The 22,296-nt window shown below is 40.7% G+C and overlaps 3 protein-coding genes across 3 annotated transcripts in view; all 3 read left to right on the plus strand.

Moving 5' to 3' along the window:
- LOC123986917 (rho guanine nucleotide exchange factor 3-like) overlaps window positions 1-10,749 on the plus strand; it is a 32,546-nt gene extending 21,797 nt beyond the window's left edge. The window contains exons 4-11 of the mRNA XM_046075341.1: window positions 4,052-4,159; window positions 5,331-5,585; window positions 7,061-7,123; window positions 7,226-7,322; window positions 8,489-8,565; window positions 8,677-8,934; window positions 9,553-9,723; window positions 10,555-10,749. Of these exons, the coding sequence (XP_045931297.1) occupies window positions 4,052-4,159; window positions 5,331-5,585; window positions 7,061-7,123; window positions 7,226-7,322; window positions 8,489-8,565; window positions 8,677-8,934; window positions 9,553-9,723; window positions 10,555-10,749 (1,224 nt within the window). The remainder of the gene's footprint in view (window positions 1-4,051; window positions 4,160-5,330; window positions 5,586-7,060; window positions 7,124-7,225; window positions 7,323-8,488; window positions 8,566-8,676; window positions 8,935-9,552; window positions 9,724-10,554) is intronic.
- A 1,272-nt stretch (window positions 10,750-12,021) lies between these two features.
- LOC123986729 lies at window positions 12,022-15,539 on the plus strand (the record flags this gene model as incomplete). Its single annotated transcript, XM_046075071.1, has 1 exon — window positions 12,022-15,539. A coding segment is annotated over one exon (834 nt), but the record flags the coding sequence as incomplete, so codon positions are not given.
- A 3,530-nt stretch (window positions 15,540-19,069) lies between these two features.
- Window positions 19,070-22,296, plus strand: part of tasora (transcription activation suppressor a) — a 37,289-nt gene continuing 34,062 nt past the window's right edge. Inside the window, exon 1 of the mRNA XM_046075073.1 lies at window positions 19,070-19,624. Coding sequence (XP_045931029.1) covers window positions 19,363-19,624 — 262 coding nt within the window. The 5' untranslated portion in view covers window positions 19,070-19,362. The remainder of the gene's footprint in view (window positions 19,625-22,296) is intronic.

Genomic DNA, 22,296 nt, shown 5'->3' on the forward strand with positions numbered 1-22,296 from the left:
CAAATTTGATCTAATCTGATCTAGTCTAATATGATTTAATCTGCCCAATCTGATTTGATCTAATCTTATCAGATTTTAATGTAAATTAATTTTATTTGATGTATTCTAATCTAATCTGATTGTATTTGATGTAATCTGATCAAATGTAATATAATCTAGATTAGATTTTATCTAATCTAGTCTTGCCTGCTGCATGGTATATGCTTTAAACTTTGAAAACATGACTATAGTTTCTTATAATTTCTGTTTTGATTATAAAACATTTTGAGAACAACTCAGTAGTCATGTTCCTGTAGTGTTTTGTAAAGCGTTTGTGCTATTCAGCGGTTAGTATTTATTTTAAAACTTCCATAATGTTATTTTAGAATTTTGTGCTCTAAGAGTTTAAATTATTTGCTTGTTTCACTTTGATGGAAGATAGTATTTTGTGCTGAATAATTTCTGTATTTATTGTTGGCAGCTTGTTCCGTCTACAGTACCATGAGAATCCTATGACCTCAGACGATTGATTTATTTATAACATATTTATTAGCTGAGATGTTAGAAGTGAAAGTGAAGAGAATTTAGTTTGTGGTGGTTAAAGCTTTGAAACATTACACCTTTAAAAGGAAAACAGACACAGTAGAAATAATTTCTTCTGGAAGAATGTATTATGTGTATGTAAGTTTGTTTGTTCATCTGTATTGATTTTAACTTTAAGTGAGTTCTTTCATAGATGTCTCTTTATTTTTCTTTCATACAGAAGGTCACTTGACTGTTCTGTGACTAAGGTCATTGGAAAAACAGATTCTGCTCAGGGCCTCAAAACAGCCTGGGCTGCCTAGTGACACTCAACACTTTTTGTCCCCAAGGGATTGTTTTCTTCACTTGAAAAAGCCAAAGTGTCAGGCTTTATACTCCATGTTTGTTCTCAGGCTTCAGCTGTCCTCTCAGCTCTGTAAACACTGCTCTTCCTTTATTAGGTGTTGCCTCTAATGCCTCTTTTGGACGCAGCCTGTTGTGTTCATTGACCAACAAGTCATTCAAATCAAACAAAAATAAAAAATGTAATTGGTCCATCCCCTTCAGAACGACATATTTTCAAATTCACATTAGTGCTGGGCAACGATTACATTTTTTAATTGTGATTATTTGCATGATTTTCTTGCGAACAATTACAATTAATTGCATAGTTATGCACAAAATTTAATATTGAATTCTAAAGTAGTGTATTGCGCACTTTAAATTTAAATGTACACAAACGTGCAATAACATGTGGTTTGCAAACACTTTAAACAAATAAGGTGCTTTTTACAAGCAGTATTTTCAACATAAAAGTTAAAATATTAAACACTTCGTTATGATTGAAAAACACAAGTTGAGTGTTGGTAGGAAACAGGAAACAAATAGCTGTCTGCCATCTTAAAGTCTGACGTTTTGTTGACAATATCCAACCACCCCGACCTCGCTCTGCGGACTTTTTTGCTTTACAAGTACATCACACTCCTTCATCTTTTGTCCTCATCATCTTGCTGTGCCAAAGCCAGAAAAATGGCCACAAAACAAGCATGGATGAGGTGTTGACGGCTGTAACTCTTCTTATTTCTCTTCTGGCCAGTAGCCAGATGTTTACAGGGCATGCCGTATAACGCAAAGTCACAGCCCGTGGTCGCATGTCACTCTCTCTCACACCTTTCATAAACATCTTCACTCTTACTCTATCCAATAACGAGTAAAGAAGCCCAAAAATACAAAAAAACTAAAAAAAACATCTCTTAAATCAACATATTTTTTCAGTTGACATAATGTAACTGCTCCCAACAACCTGTAAGCACAGCTTCTGTCTCTGCATATGCAAAACGTACAATTAAACGGCAACTCGGTCTGATTATCAGGCTTAGCAAAACCTAATATAACATTTTGTTGTGAGTTCTGCTTTTTGTTCCAAGAGCAAAATTTTTGGGTTGCAAATAATGATAATTTTCAGTATCAATTCATCTGCTGATTATTTTTTAACTTAATTAATTAATTGGTTGGTCTTAAAAATTTCAGAAGATAGTGACAAAAAGCCCATCAGAAGAGCCCCAGCCATATTTAAGTTGTTTGTTTTGTCCCACAAACGGTCCCTGAGATATTCAGTTTACTGTCATAAAACCAGCAAATATTCACATTTGAGAAAACGGATCCACAGAATGTTTGGCTTTTTTGTTTAAAAACTCACCTGACTTATATACAGTATTTACAATCAAAATTACAGTACATTAATTTCCAATTGTTCAATCAAGTTATCAACTAATCATCTCAGAGACTGATACTAAATCAAAGTGCCAGATACTTTCAGGTTCACTTCTTAAAAGGAAATGGAAAGTCTCAGGTCAGTGTGGTTGTTAACTTCCTGTAATGGAAGTGCACTGTGTGTCAAGCACGAATGGCACTAGGGCTGTACCTGAATCAGAAGAGTCAACTCTTCTTTTCAACTTACTGTCAGGTGCTTATAGACACTTTATTAGTTTAATAATAATATTCAAATATAATACTGATATTTTTCCTTCAATACACCTCACCTATAAGTCCCCTGAGGAGCGTCTCTCCTGCCTGGCTCCTGACAGTGCTGTCAGCTGAAGAGTCAGTCACACTAAACGGTAGAGGATGTTGTTCCAGTGTGTGATCTGAGAGTGTCGGAGCAATGAAGAGGAACTCTGCCCTCTGTTTCACCCTTCTCTGTTTACATCAAAGTTGGTTTACAGTCTGCCGAGCTGTAATCCTGCGCTGCTTCTCGATAGATTATTTGAATCATCTGTGTTTTGGCAGCACACATTTTTTATTTATTTGACTGTGGAAATCTGAACTTTTCAAATGATGATCATGTTAAATACAATAACACTTGAGTTTTAAAGGTAAAATATGAGCCTCGGCTGTTACAGGAGTAATTCGGGGGTGAGTCTAGTTCTAGCTTATCCACAGTCAGGTTTCTGTTTTATTTTATTCAAACTCAGTCTTAGACGGTCTGCTGCTGTAATTAGATAACCAGTCGTATGCTGACCAACTTCACTGAATTGATCTTTGTCACATTGAATCAACTGAAGCGCCATCAGACACAGAAAGTCATTACAACATGTCCAATGGAAACTTCTCAAACGTAAAGCAAATATAATTATCATTTGAGCCCCTTACCCCCCTTTATTTTTTTTAAAAACAACAGTTATAGCTTTGATGAATACAACAGCATCATCTGCTAAATGAGAGAAAACACACTGACTTTAATTACATAGTTTAACTGGTGTTGTATTTAGATATTTTGGAGATTTATCAGACTTTCAACAGCATCTGTTGAGGTTACCAAGTCACAGCCTTTAAATTGAGAGAGGTGAGAAAAAACTCAGGACTTGAACTTGAAGCTGAAAATCTTTCTGTGACTCTGGAGGATGAAAAAAACAAAAACCATCTGCCAGAGGTTGATTTATTTTTGGTCGACTGGTTCCTGACTGGGAGCTCTGATGGAAAAAAAGTTTGATGGTTCTTGTATTCCAGTAGGTCAGCTGACTTTGGGACAAACTCACACAAACACACACAGGCTTATTGATTTTTTTGTAAGTCTGTATCCAGGACAAACACCCTGGTGGCATTTTCACACACAGAGAGACTGACACTGTGGTTAGGGCTAGGGATAGCTCTAGGTAACTAGTGGTTATAGTTAAAATTAGGGTAAGTGAATGTAATGTCCTCGAAAGTGATGGAAAAACAGCTGTGTGTGTGAGTGTGAGAGAGAGAGAGTGAGTGTGGCAGAGAGGGAAAAAACACTTCACACTATTGTTTAACTTGCAGTATATCAACAACACAGAATCAACTTTCCCATAAATTACTAGAACGATTTACACACACGCAGTGTTTGTTTATAAATTCCCAGAATATATCATCATGAGCACCGTAGCCTACAGGTCTGTGTGGAAGTCATTTACACAAGGTGTGGAGTCATCGTCTGGACTTCACACGTTGTGCTGTGTGAAGTCACACGTGAGTTACAGGACTCTTGTTTTTGTGTGGTAATGTTTGACTCTGCTCTCTCCTCCAGGAGCCCAGCACCAAGCGCAGTAAACTTGTATCCAGGGTGACGTCTCTGGCCAGCCTGCTGCCGCCCGTCAAGACCGCACCGCTGAAGAGGATTGGTCAGACGCTGCAGGTGAACCGCCAGTCAGATGTCTCCACCAGTTCTATATATTTTTTTTTTTTGCCAAGTTGCAGAAGCCACTAGTTCTGGAAGTGTTTTTTACTAATCTGGATTCCCATATCAAATCTTTCAATGATATCCTCAGTGTTACTGATATTAAAATCCCATAGGTCAGTTTTATGACCTCCAGTTTGAGTAAATCAACTGTTGTTTCTGTCAGTTTGAAAGGCAGACAGCTCTAAATACTACAACAGCCATGAGTCTTGGCAGCCATTGATATGGAGATGGAGGCAGTCAGGGTGCGAGTCAGAGCGGCAGTGAATTCAAAACACTGTTGTTTAATTTGAAAACAAAAACAGCAACATAGTGTCTGACTTTATTTACAATTGACCCAGAGTTCAAAAGTGAAATGATATAAGCTGCAACTTGTAAAATCAGTCTTAGCAGTGCACTTTGGGCGTTGTAGTCAACCTCTCCCCTGAAGTTTTATGTCCATGTGTTATGACTTGTACCTTCAATAGTCTAATCAAGAATCAGACATTTGTTCATCTTTTGAACTCATGATCCAACCAGGAGAGTTTCATTGTACAAGTTATAGAAGCTGAAAAAAAAAAACTGTGGGTCACATCATAGGTGTTTACACTGGTGAAGGTGTCCCCACCGCTTTCTGAAGTGGCTGATTTTGTCCCCACCACTTTTTAAAAGCTTAATTTGTTTTAAAAAATGCAGCGAGAATTGTTAACTAACAAATGAAAATGTTTTGAAATAAATTAATTTGCACACTAAGAAAACATGCAATGCAATAAAATATAGAAGAAACAAATGTGCATTGTCCAAAAAGTAAAAAGTAACTTAAGTTATAAAAAAGAAGCTACTGATTACTGCCTTATATTCATAAATACATCATGTGTATTGTCACTGCCCAACTCGAGCCTTTATGTCCTCACCACTTTTCATCACAAAGTGACGCCCTTGCATAGCATCGTTTACTGGGGAAAAATCAATGGGACTTTAACTCCTGGAACCAGGGGCACCCAAACTTACTGTTCACACTTCATAACTATACTACAGATGCTGAAAATAGGGCAGTTTTTGCTCTCTGACAGCCAGCAGTAAAAAAGAAAACATGTGAAATAAATATTTATATTATTCTATAGACAGTTTAGTCTCTCTGTCTCTGCAGCGCTCCATCAGTTTTCGCAATGATAGTCAGATGGAGAGAGCCGCTCATCCTCCTCCCTCCTCCTCTTCGTCGGTGAAGACGCGTGTTATCTCAGCGACGGTCTCCAACCCTTCCTCCTCCATGAGTGCGACACGGGTTTCCACTGCAGCTGCCCCAGTGGCCAAACGCCGTGACAGCAAGCTTTGGAGTGAGACGTTCGACGTCCGACTGGGAGCGACGCAACCTCTGAGTCCAAAAGAGATAAAACGACAAGAGGTGAGCGACACGCTGCAGCTAGACTAAAGGAATTTCATTTTACTTTTGTGTCACAACATTTATTTTTCATCGGAGTGGTATCTGAGGTTGTTTTTGGTCTCCTTATATACATTAATCAGTCATGAGTCTGCGGCACCTCAATGATATCACTAATGCTCGGTAGGTCGCCACCAATGATTTTCTGAGTGGTTTTAATCAAATGCTGCACAGTCCTCCGGTCCTGGGCCGTGCATATCCCATGCCAGTTTGTGATGTTTTCAGTCAGGTTGCTTTCTATTGCTCCTCTGTAAAAGCTGAAAATAACTTGGCACAGGAATATTACCTTTTTCCTTAAATAGGAATCCCATAGTTTTTTAGAACAGTTTTTACAAAATAAAAAAAAATATTCTGTGGTTAAAGAAAATTATGAGACAAATATATATATGACAATAAATACAAGACATACATCGTTACAACCAACTCTTCAAGACACAATTAATAAAAATCAGTGGTTAAAAAGGTTGACTCTCAGTTTTACAGTACAAAAGAGCTAATTTTTACATTGTTTAAAGAGGTGGTATTATGCTCATTTTCAGGTTCATCATTTTATTTAGGGGTTGTACCAGAACAGCTTAACATGGTTAAATTTTCAAAAAACACCATATTTTTGTTATACTGCACATTGCTGCAGCTCCTCTTTTCACCCTGTGTTGAACGCTTCATTTTAGCAGTGGAGTGATACATCTTGTCTCTAAATGATCTTTGTTGGGAGTTGCACATGCGCAGTACCTAGTAAAGGACTACTAGCCAATCAGAAGCAGAGTAGGACGGGCCCTGAGAAGCAGTAAACACAGCTTCGGTTCAGCTGTATACGTTCCCTTTACCAGCTTGGCAACATAGACTGGAGGAAGAGTTTCAGAGTGGTGAGTTATTAATCTGTAACAAATGTATCTTTCATCCATAAAGTTTAAACTGAGCTCTGTCTCTACATCACAGTAACAACTTTATGTCCACTGACTGCCTGGAGGGTAGCTAGTGTTTAGAAGGGAGAGGAGAGGTGTGCTGCAGCTCACTGTTTTTCTAACGGTGTTTTTGATGGCGTGTCAGATTAGCCGCTTGGCGAGCGTTAAATGAAGCGCATTTTGCTTTCATTCCTGTGACGTCACAGGGATGAAAGGGAAGCGGCTGGAATACAAACGTGCTGTTTTCAGGCAGTTCAGAGCAGAGTTTTCTGTGGGAGATGGGAACTCCCTTTGGGCTGAACTTTAGGCTTTTTCACTTTGCAAACCTATGACATGCACAAAAACTGAATAAAGGAGAGGGAAAAAGCTAAAAAGCATAATACCACCTCTTTAAAACTCATCAATTCATCATTTTCCAAAACCCAGCACACTTAAATCTCATCCACCTCTTAACAGGTACAGATAACCCAAACAAAGATAGAATATATTCTGCTGTCTAGAAGTCTAGTTCTTCTTCTCTCTCTCTCTCTGCAGGCTATATTTGAGTTGGCTCAGGGTGAGCAGGACTTGGTTGAGGATCTCAAGTTGGCTAAGAAGGTAAAAAGAAAAACTTTTTTTCTTTGAAGAACTGACTTTCCTCCTACATTTATTCTACAGTACCAGTATTTTTTAATTATGCGTTTTATTATGTGTGTACAGGCCTACCATGACCCGATGCTGAAGCTGTCAATTATGACTGAGCAGGAGCTGAACCAGATCTTCGGTACTCTGGACTCACTGATACCCTTGCATGAAGGTAGGAGGGAGCATCTGATGGAAACATGCAGCAGCCTCCACAGCTGAGTGCTGCAGAGTAAAGTCCCTTTATGTTATGGCAATTCAGTCTCATGACCCTCGACCCTCTTGCTCCTCTCCTGCTTGATACCTCTCCTTCGACAGGTGGAAAGTTGTACACATTGTAAATTTAAGAGAAAGACGAAGCCAGCTAAAGGCTGCAGTTCCTTTAATAGCCACCAGATGGTGACAGTGTACAATTACATTTATTTACATTTACATTTACATTTATTCATTTAGCTGATGCTTTTATCCAAAGCGACTTACAATTGCTATATATGTCAGAAGTCGCACGCCTCTGGAGCAACTAGGGGTGAAGTGTCTTGCTCAGGGATACATTGGTGGATGAATCACAGTGGGGAATTGAACCCGGGTCTCTCACACTGCTCTATCACCACCCCCAAATGAGAAACCCCCAAAATCTCACTGCTCAAATAAAGTTGAGAACTTTGGCTTCTTGTTTTTTTAAAAGAATTTAAAGGGTAATGTTACATATGAACTTATATATAAATAATCGTTACAGAAAGGTATGGAATAATATTGGCTCTAGTATTGGAACATTTCAATACTAGCCCTATTGGTGACATGGATTGTTGTTTTTTTAATTTATTTAAAAGGGACAATGCACATTAATCAACATGAGGACTTAAGTCCAATATGTAAATGTACCAGATTTAGCCATACAGATTCATTTTCATCTGCGGTATCTGGCAGGTTGATAGCATAACACAAAACATTAAAACCAGTGCTTAATTTGTAAATTATTAGGTGCCATCCACCAAAAAATGTATTAATAAACTAATTTTATTAATTAATTAACAAATTATTAATTATTTAAAACACATGGGTGATCATAAGCCATTATTAGCTACCAAATCTAATAGTAAATGAGGAAATCCATTAGACTTACCCTATTAGGCTGGATTTTGTTTAATGAATTCATTGGGGGGGGGGGGCCATGGAGTTTGGACATTCACTTCAGGGTCATGCAGTGCAGCTGTTGCAGCTCTCTCAGTATTTTTGCCTCTAAAAAAAGTTGGTGTTGCCATTGTGTCTTCTTCGATGGCCCCATGTTGCTCTGGGTCCTGACCTCTATTGTTTCACAATTTAAAAACTGTCTCTCCTCAGACCTGCTGAGTCGCCTCCGAGACGCCAGAAAACCTGATGGAGCCACAGAACATGTGGGACACATCCTGACTGACTGGGTGAGTTTTTTCTTAACTTAAAGCAACATACTGAAAATAATTACAGTCTGTCTCTGAAGATTTCAGATGTTTAGTCGTAGTAACCAGGTTTCTGTTTCTGTGTCCCTGCAGCTGCCCTGTCTCTCCTCCTACACTCCATACTGCAGTAACCAGGTGAAGGCCAAGGACTTGTTGGACCAGAAGAAGCAGGATCGGCGGGTACAGGACTTCTTGCAGCGCTGTCTCCAGTCGCCTTTTAGCAGGAAGTTGGACTTGTGGAACTTCCTGGACATCCCCCGTAGCCGACTGGTGAAGTACCCGCTGTTGCTCAGAGAGATCGTAAAGCACACACCCAACGACCACCCGGACCGGCAGCACCTGGACGAAGCGGTGAGGAAAACCAATGTTAAGATACAGTACACCTTTGTCCTACAGGTCTGGTTCACCCAATTGTCAGACTGAGGTAGTAGTAAAAATTCAGAGACAACCTTAAAAAGGCTGGGAGTAACCCAGAGGTCATGGTATTAACCCTGAAATGTCAGAAAAAAACTTGTCTGGAATAAGAATAGGGAATAATGGCCCAGTCCAACCTTTAAAACGGCAACATTTAGGTAAATCCACGTGAAAATTTTGTATTGAGTTCAACTTTGATGTGTGAATTTGCATGGATGAACAATAGGAAGCCATCTATATCGGGGACCTCTGAGTAAAAGTAAAGGTAAAAGTCCTATTCATTTTCTCAGATAACTTTTGGTGACATCCAGTTGGCTTGGATGGCCATGAATGTCTTGTGGTTGAATTATCAGTACAAACCTTTAAAAGTCATAAACAAAACTTGGTGTTAATATTGAAAAAAGAGAAATGACTCTTAAATAGTCAGGAGTATTCCTGAAGATGTGGGAATATCCTTGAAAGTAAGGCTAATTGTTTAATGCATGTATTTAATTTGTATGTTGAAAACAAGATCCGATGATGGATGGAATTAGATTTTGTCTGTTTGCTCTACAGATGCTAATGGTTCAGAGCGTGGTTGCAGACATCAACAGGCGGACAGGGGAGTCAGAGTGTCAGTACTACAAGGACCGTCTGTTGTACACAGAGGACGGACAGAGGGACGAACTCATTGACCGGTCCAGAACCCTCAGCTGCCACGGAGAACTGAAGAACAACAGAGGACTTGTAAGTAGATTTCTACAATTTCATACTCATTACCACCACCCCCCAACCAAATGTTCTACCCTCTCACTTCTGGACCTTATTTTCCTCCTTCTTTTGAACATATATGGTCTATAAAGTTCATGAATCCAAAGGGAACAACACCACATAAGATAAGAAAATACAAATTAAATAAAAATAGAACAGAAAAATGCAAAATGTAAAAGAAATAGAAAGATAAGCGTTATGTGTTCACTATATACACCTTTTATGTACAGACGTGAATGATAACAATTTTTGCACAGGTTGCAGCAGTAGGTAGCTGCGTGGTGTAAAAATAAATATATTTGTACAGGACAGAATATGTACAGCAGTATAGTTTAGCTTTAATATAGGATACAGGAATAAAAAAAAAGTGATAATGGTAATGGTAGTGCTACATTATGTGATTGCTATGTGGCCTGCGATAGCGCTCCTTCTTGCACTGTGGATGCAGCAGTCTGAGTCAAAGAATTATGCTTAGTTGCTTGATGCTTAGTAATGTGATAGTGGGTTCTTTAAAAGTCCATAACATATAAATATACATATAACATATAACATACATATAACATATAAATATAATAATAACTGTAATAATATACTTTCTCTATGCAAGTACACCTGTGTAATTGGGATTGTTTACTTTCAGTTTTATCTTTTCCTTACAGAAATTTATTTCTACTTTGATTATTTTACAAATTTTATGACTAGTAAACAGGATCCAAAAATTTTATCTGTCATTTGTTGAACAAACACAAACACCTGATCCTCAAGTAAAGAAAAGTTAACTTCGGCTGTCTCTATTTATCTTTCCAGAAGCTCCATGTGTTTCTGTTCCAGGACGTCCTGGTCATCACCAGGTCTGTCTCGCTCAATGACCAGCCAGTCAGCTACCAGCTCTGCCGCCAGCCAATCCCCATCCGGCAGCTGGACCTTGAGGACCTAACAGATGGAGAGATGAGAGTGGGCGGGTCCATCAGAGGAGCCTTTAGCAACAACGAGCGGAGTTAGTAGATCTTAAATACCACAGATACTATAAAAACAGATCCATTTTATTTTGTCGTTCCACAGGAGGAAATCAGGATTGGTTTGCATGCATTGACCTTTTTTATTTTGTCCACTGTAAAACTAGTTCTGTGTACCAGTTCCATGGTATGTACTGTAATGTACTACTGTATGACCAAAATAAATTTAGTCTCCGCTCCATAGTATCAGTAAAGGGAAATCTTAATGTTACGTCATAGTTGTATTTCAGTGATATTTCAACTGTGTGGCAACAGTTTCCTGTTCAACATGACATTGCCCTCATGCACAAAGCCAGGTTCAGAATCAGCTTTATTGCCAGGTATGTGTACACATACGAGGAATTTGACTCTGGATTGTACAATGCTCACGATGTGCTTACTTAAACAATAATACAATAAGACAATAATAATCAAACACAGGCTTCAGTATAGAGAACACATATATATACACACTATGAACAAAACAGACAGTTTGAGACAGGAAATGCAGTCTTTAGAGGTTTGAACCAAGGATGAAAACTTAGACTAGTCCATCCATCGTTAACCGCTTATCCTGTGTACAGTGTCGCGAGGGTTGGAGCCAATCCCAGCTGACATTGGGCGAAAGGCGGGGTACAGCCTGGACAGGTTGCCAGTCCATCGCAGGGCCACACATAGACAGACAACCACTCACACTCAAATTCACACCTAAGGGCAATTTAGAGACACCAATCAACCTAGCCTGCATGTCTTCGGATGGTGGGAGGAAGCCAGAGCACCCGGAGAGAACCCACGCAGACACAGGGAGAACATGCAAACTCCACACAGAAAGGCCGGGGCAACCGGGGTTTGAACCCACGACCTTCTTGCTGTGAGGCGACAGTGCTACTTAGACTCGTCATACAAAGCTATTTAATGTTTGGACAATCAACCTAAAAGGCAACACCTGGGCAACAAGAAACATCTGTCAGTCACATGTTCCAATAGTTTTGGTCACTTGAAAAATGGGTGGGTTTAAACAAAGGGTGGTATGTCCTGAGTTGTTTAACACATCTAGATGTGAATACCAGGAAATGAGAGCTGAAATTCTGAACTCTTGTCTCATACTCATCTTTTGATCTCAAACCCAAATGTCTTCAGTGAACAACAAAAACAAAGGAATTTGCCTTACCGTTCCTATACTTTTGGAGGGGACTGTACAATATCAATATGAACAGTATAAACAGCTCTGAAATACAGCCAGTTTGGTATGAAAGAACTTAAAATTTACAAATTTTAAACCTATTGGCACAGATGTCTGACCAGAATATCCACTGATGTCTCTCTCCTCACAGCAAAGAACTTCTTCCGGGTTTCATACCGCACTGGAGGTCCGCTGCAGAGCCACTGCTTCCAGGCCAGCGACGCCTTCAACAAACAGCAATGGATCAACTGCATCAGACAAGCCAAGGAAGCCGCAGCACTGACTGGAGACCAGCCACAGACAGGACAATGTCTGGAGACAGGGCTGAGTGGCCAGATAGGGCCGCTTGGTGTCACCCGTTTGAGTTTGCGTGATGATTCAGGCCCTGAAGATGAAAAAAAGATATGGGTGGAGGCGGAAACAGGGCTGGGTTTGGAAGGAGAGGTAGGTCAGAGGAGAGAGAAAGATCTAAGTTTGGGTAAAGAGCCTTGGGTGGCTTTGACTGAAGAGACAATGGGCGGTAGGGAAATGGAGACAGGTTTGGGTGTGGATGGTGAGATGGGTTTGAAATTAGATGGAGAACAAGGGATGGACGGTAGGAAGAGGCTGACCATCAGTGAGACAGAGACAGGTGAGATGGAGGCAGGGCAGAGGGTCAGTGGCGAAATGGAGGCAGAGCCAGAAGCCACAGCAGATTGCAAGATGGATGGAGGAGGAGGAGGAGGAGGAGGAGGAGGAGGAGGAGAGACTCTTAGCATAGGCACCAATGATGTTCCCATCTCCCACCTCTCCTCTGATTGTCCCTCTCGAGAGGAGGAGAAGGAGGTGATGGAGGAGGAGCGGAGGGGCGCCGAAGAGGAGGGTGAGGTCGGCATGGACACCAGTGAGATAGACTCTCTGCAGTGCGAAGAGCTGACCCTCAGGTGCTGATGCTAGGACCAAACAAAAAGAGCATGACATAGTGAGGGAATGGCACCACAGCCAATCAAATCAAGGACTTGATGATGATGTCACTGGCAGAAAAGTCAAAAGAATATCAATGATCGATCAGACAAACTTGTCGATACACATTAACCAACATCTCCTTCGGATGAGACGTTAAACTGAGGTCCTGACTCACTGTGGTCATTAAAGATCCCATGGCACTTGTCGCAAAGAGTAGGGGGTTCCCCAGTGTCATGGCAAAATTCCCAACCTGACTTTCACCATCTGGCCTTCTAATCATCCCCAATAGTAATTGTCACAATGTTTCCCTCCCTCTCCACCTCAAGCTGATGTGTGGTGAGCGTTCTGGCGCTAAATGGCTGCTGTGCATCACCCAGGTGGGTGCTACACATTGGTGGTGGTTGAGGTGAGTCCCCCCAACTTAACTGTGAAGCGATTTGAATTTCCATGATAAAGCGCTATATAAATGTAATGCCTTATTAACATGTTCCACAACACTGTAACTGCTGTATCCTGACTGCTGGTGACAGTGGTAACTACTTTGTTCTACAATGCCACAGCAGACTATGTTCAAAGATGGTGCCTACCAGGCACATAGTGCAGAATTGTTTTTCAAGGTTCCTCTGGCAGTAATTTTTTTTGTTGGTCCTTTAGAGCAACTTCCAGCTGACTCCCCACACACGAATGGTGCAAAACATTAATATACTGATACGGCTCTTTGAGACTTATTTTTTTATCTGACCAATGGCTAAAATTCTGATAATACAAAGATTTAACTTGGACTGTTTGTGATGCTCAGAAAAATTTATTTATTGTTTTACTTCCTTGAAATTATATATGTTTATGGGTAAAAGTATTTTTGGTGTTGGTGCTGATAACAAAGCCAGAGAAAAGGTGCAATGTGCCAGGAAAAGGCAGGAAGAACAATACTGCTAGCTGATCTAAATATGGACACAATAATGCAGGTTTTAAAATAACTTTATAAATGTTTTTAAGGAAGGAAATGTATTTAGCAAATATTTTTAGGCCTGCTTAAAAAACATTTGAGTAGCAGTAAAGACACTTTATGAACTTCTGCTATTTGCTGGTTCAGGACAGTAAGATTTTCTTTACACAGTTCTGTTGTAAACATTATCAGCAGCGTTCTCAGGTAATACACACAAAAGGTTATGACATGGAGACCAAATGAGCCAATCACAGAATTCAAGTCAAGTCAATGGAAGACAATAAAATAGCTTTTTGCATTTAAAACACTATTACTAAATGATAATAAATCATGCTTGCAGCTGCAACAACTGCACACTACTAAAGCAATTATGAAAATTATGAAACTGAGCACTGCAGATGTCAAGTGTAGGGAAATTCCTACCTCTGTTTTACAGATTTGGGAAATGTAGTAAAATGTCTTTTGGAGCCATGAGCGCAAGCTTTCTGCAGCAGTAATCATCTTCATCTTGAAACTTGTATCTACAATTTTGGCAATTTTCATTCTGCCAGATCAGCTGGATTCTTTGCTCCTCAGAAATTCTCCTTACTTGTTGTGTTTCTAAAACTCTCTAATTAATTAAAATCAGTTATAATGTCTGAAAACACTGGAGACAATAGATCTGTACACCTAGTTCTGATTAACAGATTAATAATAATTTGTGAATTTATCAACGTGAATGTACATTCAACAAGAATTTGACAAAACCTGCAAGACACATCCTCCTACAAATGGGGTTCATGTGTAATGTGCATTTGCAAATACTGTTAAGAATATTGGTAAGAATATAGGACATCAGGTGGACACAAACTCGACTCCAACAGGTTAGGGATACTCTGTGTCAGCTAACACATCCGTGATAACAGCTTAATATAGTGAGATGGCGGTAGCTGTTTGATGTTTCTCCATCCTGTTTCCAAAAATAGATTCATGCAGTGTTTACAATGGTTGGCATTTACACAGGAATAATGCTGAAAAGACATAACAAAAGATGTTGTCAGTGAACATTTGGCAGACATTTACTGTATGAAGAAAGTTTCCCTCAAAACATACTTTACAAATCACAAATAGTTGCGTATGAATGGAATTCATGGGAGAAACAGTTACTGATATTTTACTGTCATTTTAACATGTAATCTACTTAAAGCATGCCAAATGCGTTAAATGCATGTTAAGTAAATGTTTACTTTTTTTTACCAGCTATCCCTATAGTTTTGACACAATATCCTGTAAAACTGAAACAGCTTGCACCTGTTCTAGGTGTCACTACAAAGCTGCTGCAAGGTGAAATGTTCAGTGTTGTCATGGGAATCAGAGAAGAGGAGCCTGTTGTGTATGTACTGTATGTATGTAAAGAACGTATATAATAAGTTTATCTGTATATGAATGTAGGAACAAGCCAAGCATGTATGTTTGTTATATATGTGCAATTGTCAAGACAATCAGTTTGATATTATAAATATATAGTTTTGATGCTGAAGTTTCTAATGATGATGATGATGATGATTATAATGGATTAAGGCTACCACAGTGTTAAGGCTACCAGATAGTCACCACAGTTATTTGTCTCTTAAGAGTAAATGCCCCAGACAAAACTTGTGCACACTGTCAATATTTTGTTGAGGTGTCAACTAATGTGTGAATTGTCACAAGACCAAAGCATCAATAAACTGTTATTAAAGAAGCCTGTCACTGAATGGATAGTTATAAATGTAAATGCTCCGTATTTGTAAAGCACCTTTCTAATCTTTTCAACCACTCAAAGCACTTTTACACTACATCTGCGTTCACCAGTCATACACATTCATACACTGAGCCTAAGTGCTCAAACGGAAACTAACATTCACACACTGGCGGAACAGCCGCCAGGGGCAATTCGGGGTTCAGTATCTTGCCCAAGGACACTTTGACACACAACCAAGCCAGGGATTGAACCGCCGACCTTCCAATTAACAGCCAACCCGCTCTACCTCCTGAGCCGCAGCCGCCCCGTAGCCCAGTTATGGGTGGCTGCGAAGAAGACAAAATGAAGCCTGCCCTTTAAAAAGGGTGCACATAAGTACGATGGACTATTTTTAGCAAACAAACCTATGATATTAATGTGAATTGTGAAAAGTTGAGGATCTAAGACTGAGCCATGAGGGACGCCCATATTGTCAAAAATGTGCATACCATCAGCCACGACACGATAAAATCTTTTTCTGCAGGTAATTTCTTGGCCAGTCACAGGTATGCCCGTTTCTTTAAAGAATGTAAGGAAGTATTGTCTATGGTATCATGTTCCATCCATCCATCGTCAACCGCTTTTCCTGCGTACAGGGTCAAGGGGGGGCTGGAGCCAATCCCAGCTTACATTGGGCAAAAGACGGGGTTCACCCTGGACATGTCACCAGTCCACTGCATGGCCACACATAGACAAACAACTACTCACACCCACACCTAACCTAACACTTTTGGAGACCCCAATCAACCTAGCCTGCATGTCTTTGGATGGTGGGAGGAAGCCGAACCCACGCGGACACAGGGAGAACATGCACACTCCACACAGAAAAGCCGGGGCAACCGGGGTTTGAACCCACAACCTTCTTACTGTGAGGCGATTATAGCACAACATTTCAAGTGACTTAATTTTTATTTATTTAGCCCAGTGTCACAAATCACAATTTGCCCCAGACGGCTTTACAATCTGTACAGCATATACAACACCCTCTGTCCTTAGACTATTCATTCAGCTGCCAGTATGTTAGGATATAGGGCCAAATAAAGCAGAATGTATTACTCTGTATACCCATTAGCTTGTTAGAATGATTTTGTTAGCCACAACTATTAGGCTGTTGCCTGTACGCTCTATCAAGTACAGAGAATGCAGAAAACTAGACACTGCAGCTTGATTTCCCTGATAAACCAACCAGAACTCATATGGTGGAATAGCAGTTCAGGCAGGTGGTGATAGCGCAATGGATGGTGCAATGGATAAGACACATGCCTTTGGTGTGAGAGACCCAGGTTCAATCCTCCATCTACCAATGTGTCTCTGAGCAAGACACTTAATCCCTAGTTGCTCCAGACATATGCAACCTCCAACATAAATAGCAATTGTAAATTGCTTTGGATAAAAGTGTCAGCTAAATGCATTGATCTAACAGATTAGTTTCAGTCAATTTGATGAAAAACAACATTTATGATACAGCAAATGAGCACGACAACTACAAAATAATAATAACCTCTTAAAATGTGATTTTCTGATCACGTGATGGTCCATCTGATTCCTGCTTACAGGAAAAAACTAAAGCTCGGTTTACAGAGCAGGACATCAAAGATCAAAGGACTAGTGAAGCTATTGAGGATCTTCAGGCGTGTTTGGACTGCACTGACTGGGACGTTTTCAAGAAGGCTTTGAGAGTCAATCGGACACCATCCCCCGTGACTCCTCTACTCAGCTTCAGCCTCAGTCCACCACTTCTTCGCCCCCCTCCTCAGAGCTGGCCAGCTCCACCCCTCCCCTCCTCTCTTCATTACAGAGAGGGAAGTCAACGGTCTTTTCAGGAGGCAGAAACCCTGCAAAGCAGCTGGGTCTCCCCATCCACCCTGAAGCACTGTGCTGATCAGCTGTCTCCGGTGTTCACAGACATTTTTAACACCTCACTGGAGACATGCCATGTGCCAGCCTGCTTCAAAGCCTCCACCATCATCCCTGTACCCAAGAAATCAAGGACCACAGGACTAAACGACTACAGACCGGTCGCCCTGACCTCTGTGGTTATGAAGTCCTTGGAACGCCTTGTGTTGTTCCACCTAAAATCAATCACAGACCCTCTCCTGGACCCCCTGCAGTTCGTCTACAGAGCCAACAGATCTGTAGATAATGCAGTAAACATGGCTCTTCACTACATTCTCCAGCACCTGGACTCTCCAGGAACCTACGCCAGGATCCTGTTTGTGGATTTCAGCTCTGCTTTTAACACCATCATCCCGGCCCTGCTGCAGGACAAGCTCTCTCAGCTGAACGTGCCTGACTCCACCTGCAGGTGGATCACTGACTTCCTGACGGACAGAAAGCAGCACGTGAAGCTGGGAAAACATGACTGACCATCAGCACGCTCATCTCAGGTGGGGACGAGTCCACTTACAGGTGGGAGATCGACCATCTGGTGACCTGGTGCAGCCAGAACAGTCTGGAGCCCAGCGCTCTGAAGACAGTTGAGATGGTCGTGGATTTTAGAAAGAGCCCAGCCCCACCCTCTCCCATCATCCGTTGTGACTCCCCAGTCACCACTTTGGACTCCTTCCGCTTCCTGGGCACCATCATCTCCCAGGACCTCAAGTGGGAACAGAACATCACCTTCATCATCAAAAATGCCCAGCAGAGGATGTACTTCCTGCGGCAGCTGAAGAAGTTCAGCCTGCCAAAGACAATGATGGTGCACTTCTACACCACCATCATTGAGTCCATCCTCACCTCCTGCATCACCATCTGGTACGCTGCTGCCACTACCAGGGACAAGGGCAGGCTGCAGCGTATCGTTAGCTCTGCAGAGAAGGTGATTGGCTGCAATCTTCCTTGTACGCCTCGAGGACTCTGAGGCGAGCAGGAAAGATTGCCGCTGACTCCTCCCACCCCGGACACACAAACTGTTTCAGACTCTCCCCTCTGGCAGGAGGCTGCGGTCCATCATGACCCAAACCTATCACCACAAAAACAGTTTCTGCAACCAGCCTCATAAACAAGGCCCGGTTCCCCCACTGACACTCCCCCCTTGCACTTGATACCAATGTCTCTGCAAATGTAAATACTGTTTCATCTCGTGTTGTGCACAGACCTGGCACATTGCACATATTTATTGTTGATTGTTGATCTTTCTTGTTGTATATTTTTATGATGTCCTGGTAGTTTATATATTTATATGTCCACAATATTCTCTTCCGTTGCGTTACTTCTGCATAGCACAGACCCAGAATAATGCACATGTATATATCTGCAACGTTGTTCTTCTATTCCATATCTATATATTTCTACATTTATTTATGTCAACTGTATGTTTGTCTACCTGTAGCACCTTATCACCACAGCAATTAAGTTTGGGCCAGAGTAATGCACATTGTTTATATTGTTACCGTTGAAAGCGTCTATATAAATAAAATACAATTAAAAGTAAATGAAAACAGAATGTTTACATTTAACTTTTATATTATTATTGGTGCATGTCAAGGTAAATTTATTTATTGAGTGATTTATTTGTTTTTTCAGTTTGTGTCCTCCATATCCCAACTTCCATAATTGTCATTTCCAGAAGATGGCAGTAAAGGAACATTTAGTAACCCAGCTGCAGTTAAAGCTCAGTGAAGAAGATTTCAGTTCCCAGGAAGCATGGCGCGGGCTGTGTGTTGGTTGGATTACCTGAGCTGCGGGATCAGGAGGTAATAAGAGCGGTGTCGTTGCGGGGCTCTAGCCGAGAAACAGAGTGACGGTTGGGAATAAACGCGGCGGTTTGGTCGAGAATTGGACAATGGACGACAGCCTGGCTCGGAGGGAGGCAGCCCGTCCGAGGAGGAGGATGTCTGCTGCTGCCGCGGAGTTTGGAGCTAACGTTAGCCTGCAAGATGGCGAGGTGGTCGATGGACACCCAGCCAGAGAAACTCAACAAGGTCCGGGAAGACGAAGTGCTCCTGGTGGGAGGATGAACTCGGTACCGCAAGGTGTCTATCAGAGATATATGCCGATGGAGCCTCTGAAGTTCCCTATACCGAGGAAAAACAAGGAAAAGAAAGGTGGGCTGGTCCGCATTCTTCGTCCAAATGAGTAAAATTATAATATAATTAACATTAGAAATCAAAAGTTACATTATACTGCATCTAACGGTAACCGATAGCTCAATTTATTTTACATCCTGAAGTTACTAAGTTACTGTTATGGAACTAAAGAAAAGGTCCTCTATCAGAAAACTAAGCCGAAGTCCATTTCTGAGCTGTTTTGCTGTGTAAACCTAGTGACAGCTCTCTACATTACACACATACACCTGTATTACATGTGCTGTTATAAATATTTACAAAAGAAAATTATAAAATATTTTGTATAAGCTGCAATGTGTTGAGGTATTTGGCAGCTAGCGCGAGACAAGGATGCTAGCTAGCTGTTAACCAGCTAACGTCAGTTAAGTTACGTGCTTTCCGTTAGAAGTTAGTGTTTGCAGTCTGTTTTAGCCTAACGTTAAATTACCAACTAAGCGCAAGTAACGTTAACGGTGAATCTGCATGGATTCAGCTTTGCTTGATTTCAGAGCCGTGTTCACGTTAGCTTACGTTAACGAGTATTAGCTAAGGTGAAGTAACGTTATCCGCCTCCTCCATTTGTTTACTTTGAGTTAGGTGGTCGCGCATTGTGTGTCCGTTTGTTCCTTTTTGTTTCTGGGTAGTTAATAGTACCATCAGAGCGATATTAAGGTTCCTAAAGGAGCACTTTTGGGGTGGTCTTCCCTTTGACCACGTCAGTTCAGGGTAGGTTAAGGTTAAGTTAGTTTTGGTCTGAGGTTTGAGTTAATGAGTTCGAGTTATCCAGACTGCCCGGAACTGGGAAATGGTGCATGGTGGTGCATAACGCCGAAAGTGAACGAAAACCATGGCTGACCGTGACAAAGTGTGCACACAGTTGCACCCTCAGCAGTGCTTTAGGTGTTAATTAAAAGGATGGCAGTTTATATGCAAACAACTGACATAAATAGCCTGTACGTTACTAGTAAACTGTGTACCCCTCTAGCTACATAAATTGGTAATCCTCAAGTCAGTCAATGTTGTAGGTTACACTCCCTAATGTTTTGCCATTCTAACAATAACTTTTATGCAGAGAAGATGACTTTATCAGATTCATTACTGTAGCCAGCTACCTAATAGGCCTAATGTATTTCTACATCAATGTACTTGCAGAACAGGTTTTACTATATGATTGCATGTATTATTTTAATTTAAATACATGCAAATGTACATGTTGCCTTTTAGTTTGTGGTTTACCATTTACAGTATGTGCTGCTACTCGTAAAGTCAGGGTACATATTGTTTTCTCCGAGTACACAAATAGGAAATCCGACGAAGTGCCATTCCAAGATAGATTTTGTAGTTGGAGGTCGTAAATTTCCCAGTTCCGAGTTGCCTGGAACGCAGCATAAGTTTAGCTGTAAGTTTGTCCTACTGTTTTGGGACTATAGAGGTTTAAGGTAACTTTATTATCCCAAGGGGCAATTTGGTTCACTGCCAGCAGTAACAAACAAAAATCACACAACAACAAATAATAGTTGTTCTGCCTGATGGTAGCAGTGTGAATTCACCCTACAAGCATTGGTTGGATCAGCCAAGATTGTTTTCGCTTGGTTGAAGGACCTGACCTTGTTCAGCTCATGGAGGTCATTCAAGGGGTGTACCAGCAATTTTTCTGCACACCTTCACAATACCTTGCAGGCAATTTTACTGTTTAATGGAAAGTGACCCCATGCCAGCAGATAACAGAGAAGACCAATAAAACAAGAATAAAACATTTTCATAAAAACAGGGTCGACATTAAAACTGCAAAGCTTACAAAAAAAGTGCATGCACTGATGTGCTTTTTGTTTTTGCACACAGCATCAACCTGGGACCCAAAGTTTCATATCTTTTGATTTCAATAATTATCACAATAAGTATCAAATCGTTATTTCTTTAAAGTTTAAAGGCTGATTTTTGCTCCTGAGTGAAAGTTGAGGAAACCTGATGGTTAATTGTGGTTTAAACTCTTCTTTATGGTCAGCACTTGATGCCAAACAGTGAATCACTTAACAAATCTGACGTAGAACATTCAAAACAATTATGAGAAAATCTTTGTCAACAAATATGCATGAGTAAAATTAAGTAAAAGCTTTTTTCTTCAACAAAATAAACATATTAGTTAACAAAAGTCCTAATTTGTGTATGATTCAAGTGAATAAAATCAAACATTTATTGAATATTTATTGAACATTTGTTACACTGTTATAATAATAATTAGATAATTATTTTTATTTTATTGTCCAGCCCTAGTCTGGATGCGGTTAAAAGCAGAGGAGGAGTCAATAAAAAGTAGACAAGGGATTTGGCCCCCTCAAGATGTTTAAAAACCAATGTTTAAAAGTGTCCCTGTTGCGTTATCCACACCTCTGCCTGACCTGAAAGTGAATAGGAGAGGAAATTTTCATGACGAGAGACACGATGACCACTGGTCTAAAGTCACTGAGTGTGTTTGAAGAATCTCAGGCACAGGAAAAATTAAGTCCTTCCAAAGACAATGAACCTTATGCAGCTGATAGGACAACTGGGGGATGAAGCAGAAGATGTCTGCCCTCAGCACAGCACCATTTGATTTTTGTTTGTTTACATACAGACACAAGGCCCGACCACGTAACTTACTGGTCATTGCAGGGTATCTGTCCAGACGGTAG

The sequence above is a fragment of the Micropterus dolomieu genome, linkage group LG18 (assembly GCF_021292245.1).
Source record: "Micropterus dolomieu isolate WLL.071019.BEF.003 ecotype Adirondacks linkage group LG18, ASM2129224v1, whole genome shotgun sequence".
NCBI classification, from domain to species: Eukaryota; Metazoa; Chordata; class Actinopteri; order Centrarchiformes; family Centrarchidae; genus Micropterus; species Micropterus dolomieu.